Source organism: Larus michahellis, chromosome 24 (assembly GCF_964199755.1).
Source record: "Larus michahellis chromosome 24, bLarMic1.1, whole genome shotgun sequence".
Classification (NCBI taxonomy): domain Eukaryota; kingdom Metazoa; phylum Chordata; class Aves; order Charadriiformes; family Laridae; genus Larus; species Larus michahellis.
In genome coordinates, this window is record NC_133919.1 from 3,335,956 (window position 1) to 3,351,097 (window position 15,142).

Here is a 15,142-nt window from a genome sequence, read left to right on the forward strand (position 1 = left end):
GGAGCAGAGGGTGTGAAGGTGGCGGGGAGGGACAGGTTTCTTAAGGTGGAGAGAAGGGGGGGGCACCATCCCCACCATCGCACCCCACCCCTCTCCCGGTGCCATGGATGAGCCATCCCTATCCCTAATCCCTGCAGCCTCTGGGATGCTGGCATTGCTCTCGCCGCGGTGCCGGTCACAGCCTGGCACCGGCGGCGGCGGGGAGCGGGGGGGGGGACGGTCGCAGCTGGCATGTGGCTGCCGTGTTTCTCTTGGCTGTGCCGATGTCCCCAGCACGTCCCGGGATGCACCCGGCTCCTGCGGCTGCCAGGGAGAAGGACACTGCAGCTGGAGCGTGGGGAATGGTGCCGCATCCCACCGCCCCGAGAACCGAATCCCGGCTCGGGGGCCAACCGAGCCCCGCGGCACCGGATCCCAGGATGCAGCCGGTAGGAACAAAGAGCCCTTCAACGTGCCAACGGGCGAGCGGCCGGAGCCCCCGCCTCGCCACAGCCCGGCCGAGGGTGCCGGTGTCACCTGGGTGTCACCCTAATGCCACCCCACCGCCTTCCCGTGACGTCTCGCCATCGTGCAAGAGCTCTTGCGGCTTCGGCTGCCGCTTCCTGCCCTCGCAGGCAGCGGAGACGCAAACGGGGGCGAGGGGACAAAGCCGCCCGTCCCGCCACCCTGCCCCTGTCCCCGACGCCGGCCATGGACTCCTGGGTCCCTGCATGGCCGGGCAGAGGTAGGCGCCTGGGCCGGGGTCTCTCCGGGGTCGGATTGGAAGGAAAAAGGCCGAGGAGTGAACCCCGAGCAGGGGGACGCGGGATGGGGAGCGCAGGGGGGATGCGGGGATGCTCCCCCCATCCGAAGGGGCGACGGAGAAGGGGCAGGGGACGAAGGGGGGCGCGGAGAGAGGGAGCGGGCTCCCAACGGCCCACCCTGGCCCTTCCAGCCTGGTGTGAGCCCCTCCGAAGGGGGAAATCCAGCCCGGAAAGGGCTCACGGAGCAAAACCGGGTTTTTAGCCCATTTCAAGCCCAGTTTGACCCATTCTCACCCCAGCAGCGCGGGATGTGTGCCCCTGGGAGAAAATCCGTCCCCCCCCCCCGAGGCAGAGATGGGGGGAGCAGGAGCCGGGGCAGGACCCGACCCAAATTCACCTCCCCGCCTTGGTTTGCTGCGGTTGGGGCTGTTTTGTTTCGTTTTGTCAACCCCTTCCCAGCCTTCCCCTGCCCGCCGGGGGCGCGGGGATGGTTAAAGGTGGAGACGGGGGTGCCCCGTGTCGTCCCCCCCTGGCTCTCCCTGTCCCCCCCACTTTCGGACGAGCCTCGACCGGCTCCTCTGACTCGCCTTTGCCTCCCAGATGGAGCCAGCCCCGGCCTCTTCCACCCCCTCAAGCATCTGCTGGGGATTAACGTCATTTCGCCGAGTGTCGGTGGCACGGGGCCGAGCTGGGGGTCCCTCGGCAGCTGCACGCAGAGCCCCCTACGTCGCTGACCTGGCACCCCAGGGAATTTCGGGGGGGCCGGGTGGGGACCCAGCTCACCGGGGCTTTTCTCCTCCGGGGGCCCAGGGTCATCGTCCCTTCTCATTGCGGGGGGCTGGGGTGGTGTCCCCAGGGGGATGAGCCCCGGGATGGGGCTCCTCGGGGATGACGAGGGCTTCGCCGCCCTGAGTCCGTTTCTCCCCCCTCCCTGGGACAGGAGGCCCCATGGATGACGCCCGTCCCCTCTTCAGCACCTTCAAACCCATCGGTGAGGACAACAAAGCCAGCGCCAAGCCAGGACCCAACACAACCCCGGTCCAGCCCCAGGGAGCCGAGCAGCCCCGGGGACACCACGACGCAGACGGCAGGGTAGGACGGGGGGCTGCGAAGGGTCCGTTCCCCCCCCCCAGCTCGCTGTCCCCATGTCCCCGAGCTCACACACCCACGGGGACCGTGTCCTCCTGGGCTGCATCAGGAGCCCCATGCGGGGAGCAGAGCATCCATGGGGCACGTCCTCACCCGCAACCACCCGCCGCTCCCCCCTTCCCTCCAGGTCCCGCCAGGCTCCTGGCCGTCCCCACCAGGCTGGTCCCCAGCAGATGGGGACCTGCGGCCAGAGCTGGTGGCCCTGCGTGCCCGGACGAGGCTGTGGTTCGAGCAGACGCAAGCCAAGAGGCTGGGGGCCACGGGCGAGCTCCCAGCCTGGTTCCATGGCTTCGTCAGCCGGAGGTGAGCGCGAGGAGGGGGCTGAAGCCGGGGCCAGGGTGGCCCCTGCAGCGCGGGAAGCTGGAACTGGGGAGCCGGAGCCCTGGATGCCACTAAGGGGGTGATGGCGAGCAGCTCCGGGCCTCTTCCCCCAGGGAGACGGAGCAGTTGCTGCAGGATCAACCCCCCGGCTGCTTCCTGGTCCGCTTCAGCGAGAGCACCGTGGGCTTCGTCCTGTCCTACAGGTGAGGGACCCCCAGCCCCGTCCCCGGCTGGGTCCCCTGCCCGCCCGCTGTGCCCACCCCGTCCCCTCTCCCCGCAGGGGCAGGGAGCGCTGCCGGCACTTCGTCCTGGACCAGCTGCCGGACGGGCGGTACGTGATCCTGGGGGAGCGGAGCGCCCACGCCGAGCTGGCCGACCTGCTGCGGCACTACGCCGCGGCCCCCCTCACCCCCTACCACGAGTTCCTGACGGTGCCGCGCGGAAGGGTGAGGATCCGACCCCTCGTTAGTCCCCGCAGCCGAAAAAGTGGGGGTCATTCCTGCTGTACGGAGCCGGGGGGAGGTGGGGGGGGGGGAGGATTTTCCCAAGCTGGGGAAGTCCAAGCAACACAAGAGCCAGGGTTGGGAGCGCAGCCACCCTGCAGCATCCCAGTCGGAACAAGGAGCCAAACCCAGCCCCGAGGTGGGACCAGCACCCGGCTTGCCCTGCCCCACACCCCCACCCCGGCACCCCTCTCCTCTCGCCGCAGGAGGATGAGCCCCAAGGAGGGACGCGGACCCCCACTGGCAGCGATGGCACGCGTTCCCCATCGAGCGAAGCACCAGGAAGCCTCCCAGCGTACGGCACCGTGTCCAGGGGACCCCCGGGAGCCAGGCAGACGGGAAAAGGGGGCTCCTCCAGGGAGGTAAAAGCGGTGGAAAAAGGGGATGGAGACACTTTCCCAAAGAGAGAAACCGCAGCCGGGTCAAAGCTCTTGTGAGGCGGAAGGATGCAGCTGGGACGGGGACGCACCTGGGATGGGGACACACCTGGGATGGGGATGCAGCCAGGATGGGGATACACCTGGGATGGGGGACGAAGCTGGGAGAGGGGGGCACCTGGGATGGGGGACACAGGCGGGACAGGGACACAGCCAGGAGAGGGGGGGGATACCTAGGACAGGGGACACAACCAGGATGGGGAACGCAGCTGGGAGAGGGGGACGCACACAGGATGGGAAGGCACCTGGGATATGGGACACAGCCGGGAGAAGGCGGAGGGGGGGCACCTAGGATAGGGGACACAACCAGGATGGGGAACGCAGCTGGGAGAGGGGGACACAGTCAGGATGGGGAGGCACCTGGGATGGGGGACGCAGCTGGGAGAGGTGGACGCAGCCCCAGCCCCCATGGATCCATGCCAGCCCTGCTTCCAGCCCTCACCTCCGTCCTGTCCCATCTCCTCCCCAGGCTCCCAGCGTCCCCCCGCCGCTCCCAGCCAAAGCCAGCTCCTCGGCGGCGGCTCAGGGGCCGTACAGCCCCGGCGGCGGCGGAGCAGCTCCTGAAGGTCCCCTCGTTCAAGCGCGCAAAGAAGCCGTCTTCCCCGAGCCGTCCGACGCCAAGTACCAGCAGCTCATGTGTTTCCACACCTACGCCGAGCCCCACGAGGGCATCACTCCCGGTCCCTCCACCAACCGCCAGCTGGAAGAGCCCATCCCCTTCTACGCCATGGGACGGGGCTCCAGCCCCGGCACCGGGCCAGAGGAGAACATCTACTCCGAGGTGGCAGTAGCCCGGCAGGATCCGCCCGCTCCCTTCCCCAGGGACACCCGAGGCGCCTTCTCCACGCTGCCCCCCAAATCCCGCACCCACCGCCGGCTCTTCCGCAGCGCTTCCAGCCAGGCTTCCAAGAGGCGGCAGCTCCCGGCAGCTCCTACCGCAGCCGGGAAGGAGAGAGGAGCCTCCAGCCCGGCTACGGAGGTAAAGCCGCTCTTTGCTCTAGAGCTCGGTCCCAACGAGAGCTTCCCGAAGGGGCTGGTGGGTCGGGGTCTGCCCCACACCAGGGTGACAGCGGGGAGAAGGGTGTCTCTTGCCCAGGGCTCCCCGCGGGAGCCGCCGTCCCCAGCCGAAGCGGAGGGCTGAAGGACCAACCGTCAACCACGGCCCGGCTTTCAGCTCAAACCTCCGCCCGGTACGGCAGGATCTCAGGGCCCTTTCCCTTCACCTCTCCCCAGGGAATGGAGCTCGATGATCCCGTTTACAGCCAGAGGACGAGCGCTGCAAAGCGAACCGCGGCCGGGCAGGAGGGACCCGAGAACATTTACGAGCAGCTTTTCGGAGACCGGCTCTAACGCAGGTAGGTCTCAGACAAGACCCAGCTCCCAGCCAGAAGGAACCTCTCGGGCTCCTTCACCACCGAAGGAAGCCCTTGGACCTGGGAGGAGAGGTCCAAGGCCACCATTAGCCTCTCTGCAACCAGTGCCCCAGTCGTACCAGCGATGCCGGTCCGCTCCGCACTGGGATTCCCACGCCCTTCCCAACGCGGCAGCCTGCTTCCCAAGCCCTGCGAGACAGTTAAGCAGGGGAAGGCATTTAATTTATCTTTGAACACGTTCAGAAAGAGCTTTCTATTAATAGAATGAGGGCGGAAAAGGCTATTACAGTAAAAACAGAGACAGCTTTCGGGCACGGCCAGCGCATCCAGAGTCAGATATTAAATTGGCCACAAGCCGGAGCGACACGGCAACCACACCAACCACCACGAGCCCGGTGGCGACACCTCCAAGCCCTGCCTGTTTCCTCAGCCACAAAACACGGGGTAGCACCAAATCCGAGGACGGAATTCGGCTGCCGGGTCGGTGACGGTGACCCCGGAGCTGCCCCGTGGCGTGCGAAACCCGGGTTTCATTCTGTCCGAAACAACAGCGAGCCAACGTCATCCTCACAGCAGGCGCAGCCAGCCTGAAACGGAGCAGAAAGCGCCCGGGGGGCAGCAGCCAAAGCCCCACGCTCGGAGGCATCAGAGCGTCAAGACGGGGAGGGAAAAGCAGGGCTGCGGGGTTGGTGTTGTTTTCTTTTACCTCTCAGAAAGAAAAAAAAAGAAAAAAAAATCACTTTTTCTTTTCACAAGCCTACATTTTGTAGCTCTTCCATGGCTAAAAGCAGAGCGCGACTCAGTCCCGATTCCCATCCTCGTTAACTCCCCTCTAGCGCTAAAAATGAGCCATTACACACCGGAATGGAAATAGAAAAGGGGAACCCCTGAGCTTCAGCCCCTCGGCTCGCTCCAGGACCCCACAACCCCAGTCTGTCGCCGCAGCAAAGCCCCCCCCCAGCTCCCAGCGCCGCTGCCGGCGAGAGCTGCTTTGCCGTGCTCCGAGCGGGAACGCCGAGGGCTCGGCGTTTTCAGGGGCTGAATCCAGGGCGGGGAGCGCAGACGCCAGCGCCAACAAAACTCCCTCCGACAAGCGTTTCATCACCCGCCGCGCAACAGCTCCGCGAAGAAACCCAGGGAAGCGACCCCGAAACGCGGGCCGCCACGAAGCCTTCAGCCTTACCGGTGGGGAGAAGGAAAAGCAACGCCTGGAGCAAGGAGTCGAGCAGTTCGGGATGGAAACGGGGGTGGTTCGGTTCGTTTAAAAGTTTATTCCTTTTATCAAATCTCTTTTCAGAGGATTTCACTGTACATATAAGATATGAATAAATTACTCAACAGTAACTTTATTCTGGTCATTCAAATACTCAAAGTGGGCTCTGCAAAGTACTAAAACATCCAGGGAACTAAACTAGAAATCAGATTGGTTTAAAATATTCTAAGAAAAGACTTCATTCATGGGGGTTTGCTTGCTTGTTTTTAACAGGTAACACGGGAGAAAAACCCCCTCTTGGGAGTTTTTCCTAAACGGAATAAGGAATATTAGCCGTTTTAGCCGCGGTTACGACAAATATAACCCTTAGTGGTGGGAATGTGAGTTAAATAACCAGACCAGCTCTCCGTTCCCTTCGGCATCGCACGCTTTAGTGAACGACAAACTAAGTGAGGCCACAGAGATTTGGCTGAAGACAGGCGGATCTGGCCAGCAAGGCTGCACATGATTTGCAGTCGTATCGCTTAAGACCTTAAAATAAAAGCAAGATTTCACTTTAAAAAGTTAAGGCCGGACACGGTCTCCTCTTCCCAGCCAGGAGGGTAAAGTTAACACTTAATTGAAACAGGATTGATACAAACAAGCTGGGGAAAAAAAAAAAAAAAACAAAAAAAACCAAAAAAACAAAAAACCGAAAAACAAAAACAAAATAAATGTACAGTTGGCAGCTTTCATCTGTGTCTGCTCAGAGGAAATACTGCGGCTTCACTTGCCGGCTGCACCCGCACCGTGCGACGCTGGGAACACTGGGTTCAACGAGTCTGGCGAGGAGCCGGGTGCAGCGCTGTAGGCCTTGGGTCAGGGGGAGGAGGAGGAGGAGGAGGAGGAAAAAAAAAAGGAAAAAAAAAAAAACCCACAAACGTACGTACACACACACGGAGCACGGTTATCCAAAAGCCCTCAGCAGCGCCTCGCGCGGGGCGAGGGATCCTCGCGGCTTTTTTTGCGCGTTCCACACTCAGGGCGTTTTCACCTCTATCGCAAGCTCCGACCTGTAAAAGGAGTTTCCCCTGGGCACGGTTCGAGACATACAGGCTGGTGGAGCTGAGAACAAAAACACTAACTTAGCCACACCTTAAAAAAAAAAAAAAAAAAAAATCAAAGTCATTCACATGAGAGGAGCGCTGGATTTACTCAGCCGTGAGTAAGCAGCCATGAGGACGCCTCAAATAAAAGGATTTTAAAAAAAAAAAACAAAAAAAACCCACAAAACCAAACAAACCAACAAAAAAGCCAGGCTTGCTCTTGAAACTCACTGTCTTTTCGAAAGAAAAATTACACTCTCAACGCACAGCGAGTCCAAGGAAGGAGTAAAGCGGGAATTGGACGTTTATGGAGACTCTGCCTAAGGTTTCCAGCGGCGAGGGTACGTGGAAGGAGGAGTAGCCCCCGTAGCGGGAGGGCAGAAGCTCCGAGCCTTGGAGCAGGCACCTTTCCTGCGGCTGCCTTGGGACTCTCAGCAGTCGGACGACACAGACTTGATTTGAACCTTCCACGCGATCGTTTATAAGAGGGAGGGGAAAGATTACAGGTGGAGTTTCAGGACCGGCTTGCATTAAACCTTTCTCCTGACAGGCAGGGGAGCGCGGTATCCTCCCGCCCGCCGAGCCGACCACGTTCTACACGGGGCCCGTTTGATCTCCAGAAGGCCAGGAGAAGTCTGACACAGTAGGTCACCTGGGACAACAGCCAAAAAGCGGGACAGAGGTGTTAGAATCCGTATTTGGCTTGAGTCTGGCGTCGGCTGAGCTTGTTTTCAGACCATGTGTTTTTCAGTTCCAGTTCTCTCTCCTTCGCCTGCAGAAATCGAGAGGATTAACATCAGCGTTGCTGCTGACTGACTCAGCGGTATTTTACCCTCCTCTGCCCCTGCTGACGGCGATTACAGAGCACTTCAGCGAGAAGCCTCCTTCCAGGAGTTAGCACAATTATCTTGACAGAGGCCTGAATTAATTGGGGCGCCCAGGCTTTTCATTCATGCTGAGAGGCAGCTTCTCTCGTGGGCCCGTCTCAGCAGCCGCTTACCAACCTCCCGGCAGCGGTGCGGAATTGAGACAGGAAGCCGAGAGTCTCGTAACACACACAGCCACGTACACGCAGGAGCCGGGCTGGGGTTGGGGGAGAGGGGGGAAGCGTGAAGCAAAGCAAAAAGCAAGCTAAAAGCTCAGTGCCGTGACACACTCAGGGCTGGTTGGGCCAGCGGTGGCCAGGACATCCCACAGCATGGCCACCTTCATCCCCTGAGTGTCCGGGGCGCTCGGTCAGGGACAGCCCCTGGTCCCCAGCTGCTGAAGGAGCAGCTCCACCAGCTCTGCCCAGTGCTGCCCAGCATAAAATCTTGTCATTCTGCCTGGATATTGGTTTCCATGCTAGAGGGAGGCCACTCACCTGATGGATCAGGTAGGTGATCTGGTGTTTTCTCCTTTGCTGTCCCGTGGGCTGATCTCCTTTTTTCTAGAAAGCAAAAGCAGGTGAACTGTTACGCCTGGAAAGATACTGACTCAGACAGCGAAACAAGAGCTTGCACAAAGCCATTTCAAGAAGGATTTATTTCATATGAAACATCTCTGGGCAGATTCCTTAGGCTGAAGCAGTTCCTGGCTGGTCTTTACCACCTGCACGCTGGTATTGTGTTTTGAGAAGCTCTACTAGTCTCTCACGTGTAATTATTTATACAACACAAGGGTTCCCGTCCCCCCACCCTGGTGACTGCATCTAACGCAGCTCCAGCTGTGGCTGAAACGGGAACTGAAGAGAGGTCTGCGCAATCCCAGCCAGCGCTCCTCCCTCCCTGCCCGTACCTTGCTGAACGATTTCATGGTCTTCTCCTCCGTTAAGGATTTGGTCAGCCACTGCTGGGCTCCGCTCAGCTGATCGTCACCTTTGATATCCACAAAGTTGATCTCTTCCCTCCCTCGATTCCGCTTGCCTTGCAGCCGCTTGAACTGAAAGAAGAACAGAAAGAACTGGGAGTCACACAGGCACGTCACACACCGACGCTAACCTGAAACAAATAAAGGTAGAGGGGGCGTGAGGTGTAGCTCCCCGAGCACGGGACAGGCCACGTCAACAAACGATTTTCCAACCAGGATTTTTTTTTTTTTTCCTTTAGGAGAGTTCTGCTTTGCTATACATCATAATTTCTTAAAACTACTTAGCATGAAGGCTATAATCTCGTTTTCCTACACATTTCAACAGCGTTTGTGCTTGCTTTCAGCCTGGCTCAGAAGACCCTCAGGCTCCCGAGTGTCTTGTTTGAAGTCCTAAGGAGGCACCTGAAGTTTTGCTGCTCGCACATCCACCTCCCCTAACGCAAATCCACCTCCAACGCAAAAAGATGCGCCTCGAAGAAGCGAGCACCCAGATGGGCTACTGTCTTCTGCAGCACTGACTGGCTCAGCTAACGGCAATTTCTAGATTAGATCAATAATGGGAAAGGGTTGTTGAGGTTTGGTTTGTTTTTGGTTTTTTTTTACAGTTTTTTGAGCATTTCAAAGAAATGGGGAGTTCACCACTGTGCCAGAGGACGTACTGTGAAGGTACCTGCACCTCAGCAAGGACAGTCTTTGCTTCACACACCTTGTCCGGCCCTAGTGACCCCTCACGAGAATGAGCTCGGTGGAAATAACAAATATCACCTACACATAAAGCAAGCAAACCCGTCTGGAGCAGTAGCCCAACAGGCCAGTAGCCCAACGCTAGACCCCACAGAACAACAACCCGGCCCAACTCAGCACAAAGCACAGGTCGTGGGGCCCGTGTTTTAGCAGGGCTTAAACGAAACCTCCGCAGACACAGAGAGTAAAGCGCCAACCGCTTCGTCGTCTATGAAGGAGGAGTCTGTGCTCATCTCCTGCGGCGGTGCCTGGGCTGGTTCCATCTCCTGGTAGTACCCGCTGCTGTAGTAATCCTGTCAGCAAAAGGGAAAACCAGTTTGTCACGAGAGCGAAGCAAGATCGATCCTGAAACAACCGTACGCAGAGGTGCCGAGACGGAGCACCAAATCGCGCACCTCGCCCCGTGAGCTGCTGCTTTTTCAAGGAGTGGGATCTCACTCAGCCCCGGGGAGCACAGTACAGTACGCGTGTACACCCTCCCAAGGCTGACCGAAGGAGTCATTCATCACATCTCATTACTCCGGCATTACTGAAGAGCACAGGGCATTTTCTCAGAGGTACTCAACAACAAATACTTTGCTGAATTACTAGAAACAACCTGGCTTCAGACACCAGCTCTGGCGAGCCCCGACTCTGCACCCTGACGACAACAGGGGCAGTTACACAGGGGCATTTGAAAATGAGTGCAGCTATTAAACATTTATCCAGCAAAGAGCATCTCCGGCTCTCGTGCCAGAGGAATCCTGTTGTGCTAAGTGCTGCGGATCTCCGCTCCTTGTCCCAGCTAGCTCAGACGGGTTACATTCAGAACGTGAGGAAAAACTCCTTTAGTTTGTGGGTGCCAGAGCCCTGGCACAGGCTGCCCAGAGAGGCTGCGGGGTCTCCTTCTCTGGAGATATTCCAAACCAGTCTGGACACAATCCTGTTAAAACCCACCTGATAATATGCACCGGCCTCGCCGTAGGCAGGGAACTGGCTGTACGGCTGGCTGCCGTAGTCTTCTCCGGGTTTGGGCGCCCAGCTGTGCTGAGCACCGCTGGAGCCCGCGCCCGTCTTGAACTCCAGAGGGGCGTTAGCAGCAGCGTCCTGGAATTGGGGCTCTGGCTCTGTCCCAGGCGGTGGGTCCTCTGACACCACCGTGCCAGAGTACATGTAGGTCTCGGCGCCCACGACGCTGGGCTCGCTCCTGTCAGACAAGGAGAAGTAGTTCTCTGGCTCGACCTCTTCATCGCTGTCGTCTTCTTCCTGCGTGATCTGCTTGGTTACCTGCAGGGCAGCGCTCTTCGCAGCAGCTTTGATGGCAGACGGAGAAGGAGTTGTGGGCACCGCTGACTTGGACAGAGGTTTTGTTTTGGAGGAAGAGGTCTGGGCCTTAGCGGGCTTCGAGTCGGAGGCGTTGTCGCCCGCTTTCCTTGAGAAAGCGTAGGGCAAAAGTAACCGATTGGTCTCTTTCACTGTCAAATTTTTGGGTTGAGGAAGCAAAGCGGACAAGCCAGAGCCCTCGCCGCGTCCCTGGTGAGTTTCGTGCAGGGCAAATGGTTCACAGAAATAAGAGAAATTAGTGAGACTATTTAGTTTTTCTGACTCCCTGCCAATTATCTCCTCCGATTCTAACACCGTTAATGGGTTTCCCATTGCTCAGCACAATCCTTTGCTGCTTCCAACACGCTGCAGGGCTTTCTTACACAAAAGGCCAGGGGGACTTTTAAGGGAAGTGTGGTACTTGGGAATATTTGCCAACTTCCCAAACGATCGCCTGTTTTCCTGAGATTTAAATTTATGAAATTGCCCCCCCCCGCCGCCCCGAAAAAAAGGGACTTGACACCCCAGGGGATTTCAGGAATTTTCTACGCTAAAAGCCACGCACTAATGGGAGTGTCTGATTTACACTAGTGGAAGCCCAAGATCCATCACAGTCAAATGCTTCATCCCTGCGAAACTTGTTTAATTGAATATCCCAGGTGTTTACCTGAAGAGTATTTTTCTTCTTTGCTGGTTCATCTTCCTCCGAATCTGACTGAGAAAGAAAAACAGAGCTTAGCGCAACCGGAGATATTAAAATGAAAGGAAAAAAAAAAAAAACCAAGCCCACCCACTATGCAATTTATTAATTTTCAGCTTAAACCGGCCAAAGAATCACAGTAACGCGCATCTGGGTTCATAATCTGCCAGGAGCTGAGCTAAAAAGCAACAGCGGGATGCGGTCAAGCTCTTTTTCACAGTCTTGCTGATGCATCTATGTCAGGGCAAAGAGAGATAAAAGCCTGCCCTGGTTACTGCCACGAGAGATAAACAAACTGTCCACGGTGAAAGCAGGACCGCAGTACTGACCACTATATTTAAAAATAGCCGGGTCTGCCACGGTCTGGGCAGCAAAATAGGCGGCATTTTGCTGTAAAACCTGAAGCTTTGCAAAGAAGTCAGCATCGCCTCTTAAAAAAAAAAAAAAAAAAAAATCAAAAAATCTCGCAAGAGCAATCTGTCAGCAGCCAAACTCCAACTTGAGCTCATTTCTGCAACAAAACAAAAGACAGACAGAAAAAAAAGAAAAAAAAAAAAAAAAGAGGCCGACCCGAAATTCCAAATTTTCAAGGCGGCTTTTTAATGCTGCTCTAAAGCAGAGTGGGTGGGCAGAGAAACTCGGACTCTACATATTTGGCTCCTGCCAGAAATTAGCATGCCAACAGCTCAAATATATTTATTTTTTCTTTTTAATAAATCACAGGAAAATAAGCCCAGAGCAAGGCAAAGAAGGCAAACTGCACGGCATAAGGTCAGCGCGCTCCTGCAAAGTTAACAGACGACGTTACATAAATAGAGGGGAAGCACAAAAACCACACAAAGCAAGGGTGTAAAAATTCACTGCGGGGATTTAACGGGGAATTGTTCACAATAACGCTGGAGCTGCTAAATATCCATTTAAAACTTGAGTAGAAAGCCTGGTCGTCTCTGGCATCAGAAAAGGCCCTTAACATCTTTATCGTTTTATAGCTTTGCAGAGCACTTTAAAGAGATTACAGGAAACAAGGTCTTCTGCCAGTTTACTATCTAAATTATAAAACAGGACAAAGACAAAGAACATGCATAAATAAAGGCAAGTCAAGATTTGCCATAAAACCCGTGCGTTGCGTTCGGGAGAGAGGAGATAAAGCAGACTGGCCAGGAGCGTCTCCACGGGTGCAAACAAAAGGGACGGGAGGTATTTTAAGGAGAAAGAGGGAAGGAGCGAGGATGTCAGTCAGAGGCCAAGGGGTTCCAGGCATCCCAAACGGGAACCGCTCTGACCAGCGCTGGTTTTAAGGTACTTTTTCTCCCTTCAACGCTCGTTCGCTCCCTTGACACTGACGACCCGCAGTATTTCTGTTCAAAGAAACATCGAGGGAGAAATAAATCTCCTTTCGTTTGAGCTTAGTTCTGTGACTGCACAACCAGCGAGGAAGCGAAGAGCCCTAACACTTGCTTTATTACGAAGCGCCTGTTCCAAAGCGCTTCAAGGTAGTGAGTAAGCAAAAAGTGGGTCTGAGAGAATGGAATACCTCTCATCCTTTTGCCTAAAAGGGAAACCTGCACGTCCCGCCGCCTGGTGCACCTCTGCCGTGTTTGGGAGCCGTGGCTCAAGGAGCTCTGGCTCTGGGATTTGCCAAACCGGGCTGGTTATCGGCGAGCAGCAGAGTGTGGTTCAGGGATGGCTGGGAAGCGCGTGTCTTCTCACCCGCTCCCCCCATGTCCCCACAGACTGCTCTTCCAGCAAAGCGAGATGCGCTGACTTCAGTTCAGCTCCCCCAGGCCCAAGATGCTGGCAGACCGTGATTAATTGACGCTGTCTATAAATCCATCCAGTCAAATCTCTTCCTCGAGCTACCTGTGCCCGTGGAAATGACCCCAAGCTTCGCAGTTCAGCTCTTCCTATACCCAGAGGCACTCCTGTCTCACCAGAACCAGCAACCGAGGCCAGACACAGCCGCAGCCACACAACTGTCGCCTCCACGCTATGACAGTGCTGTCCCAGAGTGAAAGAGCTGATCAACGGAGACATCCAGAAAATAAAAAAGGGGGCAGAGACCTGCTTTCCCATGGGGCTGTCTGGATTCAGTGCTCAGGAGCCCCATAAGAGACAGGGCACTGCGAACACAAAAAAGCACAAGTTAAGAAAGAAGCGATTACCCTAAAGGCCTGGAGGACACCTGAAGCCTTTAGATAAATAAGCAATAAATTGACAGGAAAACCTACCGATTGCACAGCAAACAAAAGAGACTTTTTTGGGACACCCCCACGCAAGGCCACACAGCTCCACATCATCAACTCGTTAGCTTCAGTAATAAATAAGGGTGCAGATAATCTGGGTTTTGCTGTATTATGATTATAAATAAGGTTTCTATATCGGTTTAATTCTGCAAAGCGCTTTAGGATTAGGGCTGACAGCCAGGACAAATCTCCCCATAGATGCCCCAACAATAGGTTTTGGTACCTTGCTATATTATGATGGGCTAGAGCAAGGAAAGAGATGGTGTGCTTTATGGGCAAACAAATCCACGAGGGGATTGCTCTGGGGAGAGGATTTCATGCACGAAGGCGCTCCTTCTCAGGGGGGCTTGAGCGAGGAGACCCCCCCCACACCGGCAGAGCTGGTGGTTTGTTTCATACTCACATCTCCCTTGTGCAACTCGGGGGCCGTGATCCGCACCGGCTCTGTCCTCTTCTTTGGCTTGGGGAGGCTCAAATCCACCCCAGCCCCGGGCAGAGCTGCAGAGGCCGAGACAGGAGGGGGCAAGTTGAGGGTAGAGGCAGCAGTCGTGGTGGTGGCAGCGTTCCTCGGGGGAGGCAGGAGGAGCCCCCCCAGCCTGGGCTGCTCCCCGCTCCCGTTGCCGCCGGCAGCCGGCTCGGGCAGGCTGACGGCCGAGGCCTGGGCCGGGCTCATGCCCGGCGGAGGGGTGCTGAAGCCCCTCATGCCAGGCGGGGGCCCCATAAGGAAAGGAGGGGGCGGCCCGCCATGGGGAGGCGGCAGCAGGGGGAAACCGCTGCCCAGCGGCTGGTGAGGCGGGGGCAGCGGGGGCATCACGGGGGCTTTGGGGGGAGGCAAGGTGGCGAAGAGCCCCCGGCCCGGGGGCTGCTGGGCTGCGGCAGGAGGAGGAGCGGCGGCCTCCTCCTCCTCGCCCGCGGCCTCCTCCGCATCGCTCTCCTCTTCGCTGCTGGCATAGGCCACCAGGGACATGGCCCCCCGAGGAGGGCGGCCCTCCGCGGGCAGGAGCCGCTACGCGAGGCCGAGGATCCGCCCTCCCGGCTAGGCCGCGCCGCCGCCGCGCCTTCGGCGACCGTAGCAGGGAGGAAGGGGAGGGTGGGGGCGAGGCTAAGCCGCCATGGCAGCCCCACCTCCGCGCAGCGACGGGGCCGCGGACTCGGAGAGGCAGCGAAGCGGCCCAGCGCCCGGCTCCGCGCCCGGCGCGCCGCGCTCCCAGATAATGGCTGCCGGCAGCGCCCCCCCCCAACCCTTCCCCGCGCCTCAGCGCCGCCGGACTACAACTCCCGGCGTGCCCCGCGCGCCTCCCAGCGCCCCGCCGCCGCTTTGCATCACGGGAAATGTAGTCCGTGCGGCCTGCCCGGCGTGCCCACCGCTCCCGGCGTGCCCCGCGCGACCCGACATGGCGGGGGAGCCGGGGCGGAACGTGCTGAAGTGACGGGGCGGGAAGGCCCTGGGAAGCTAGGAGGGTGTGGGGGCGGTCGGTGGG

General features: G+C 57.8%; 2 protein-coding genes across 5 annotated transcripts; one reads left to right on the forward strand and one right to left on the reverse strand.

Annotated features, from left to right (window-relative positions):
- The first annotated feature begins 320 nt into the window (after positions 1-320).
- On the forward strand, positions 321-5,628 carry SH2D2A (SH2 domain containing 2A). 4 transcript variants are annotated; one of them, XM_074566631.1, is made up of 9 exons: positions 321-724; positions 1,718-1,835; positions 2,020-2,195; positions 2,327-2,416; positions 2,494-2,659; positions 2,923-3,078; positions 3,623-4,132; positions 4,387-4,508; positions 5,078-5,628. In XM_074566631.1, the coding sequence occupies exons 1-8, from the start codon at positions 342-344 to the stop codon at positions 4,501-4,503; spliced, it is 1,716 nt and encodes a 571-aa protein (XP_074422732.1). In that variant the 5' UTR covers positions 321-341; the 3' UTR covers positions 4,504-4,508; positions 5,078-5,628. The 4 variants fall into 4 exon arrangements, with proteins under 4 accessions (XP_074422732.1, XP_074422734.1, XP_074422731.1 ...); XM_074566633.1 differs by having other exon boundaries at positions 5,363-5,628; XM_074566630.1 differs by having other exon boundaries at positions 4,387-5,628.
- A 154-nt stretch (positions 5,629-5,782) lies between these two features.
- Positions 5,783-14,918, reverse strand: PRCC (proline rich mitotic checkpoint control factor). Its single transcript, XM_074566655.1, has 7 exons — positions 14,065-14,918; positions 11,386-11,433; positions 10,353-10,928; positions 9,614-9,709; positions 8,601-8,744; positions 8,188-8,253; positions 5,783-7,596 (listed from the first exon to the last, which is right to left on the reverse strand). The coding sequence occupies exons 1-7, from the start codon at positions 14,626-14,628 to the stop codon at positions 7,510-7,512; spliced, it is 1,581 nt and encodes a 526-aa protein (XP_074422756.1). The 5' UTR covers positions 14,629-14,918; the 3' UTR covers positions 5,783-7,509.
- Between the last annotated feature and the right edge of the window lie 224 nt (positions 14,919-15,142).

Bases quoted from the DNA above. Each gene is read 5' to 3' on its own strand.
- PRCC (XM_074566655.1), bottom strand. From the start codon at position 14,628: ATGTCCCTGGTGGCCTATGCCAGCAGCGAAGAGGAGAGCGATGCGGAG. The intron at 11,434-14,064 runs GTGAGTATGAAA...TTTCTTTCTCAG, and splicing joins CCGAGTTGCACAAGGGAGAT to TCAGATTCGGAGGAAGATGA. The intron at 8,745-9,613 runs GTTGGCGCTTTA...TTCTTCTTTCAG, and splicing joins CCTTCATAGACGACGAAGCG to TTCAAGCGGCTGCAAGGCAA.
- SH2D2A (XM_074566630.1), top strand. From the start codon at position 342: ATGGTGCCGCATCCCACCGCCCCGAGAACCGAATCCCGGCTCGGGGGC. The intron at 725-1,717 runs GTAGGCGCCTGG...TCCCCTCTTCAG, and splicing joins CCCTGCATGGCCGGGCAGAG to CACCTTCAAACCCATCGGTG. The intron at 2,417-2,493 runs GTGAGGGACCCC...CTCTCCCCGCAG, and splicing joins GGCTTCGTCCTGTCCTACAG to GGGCAGGGAGCGCTGCCGGC.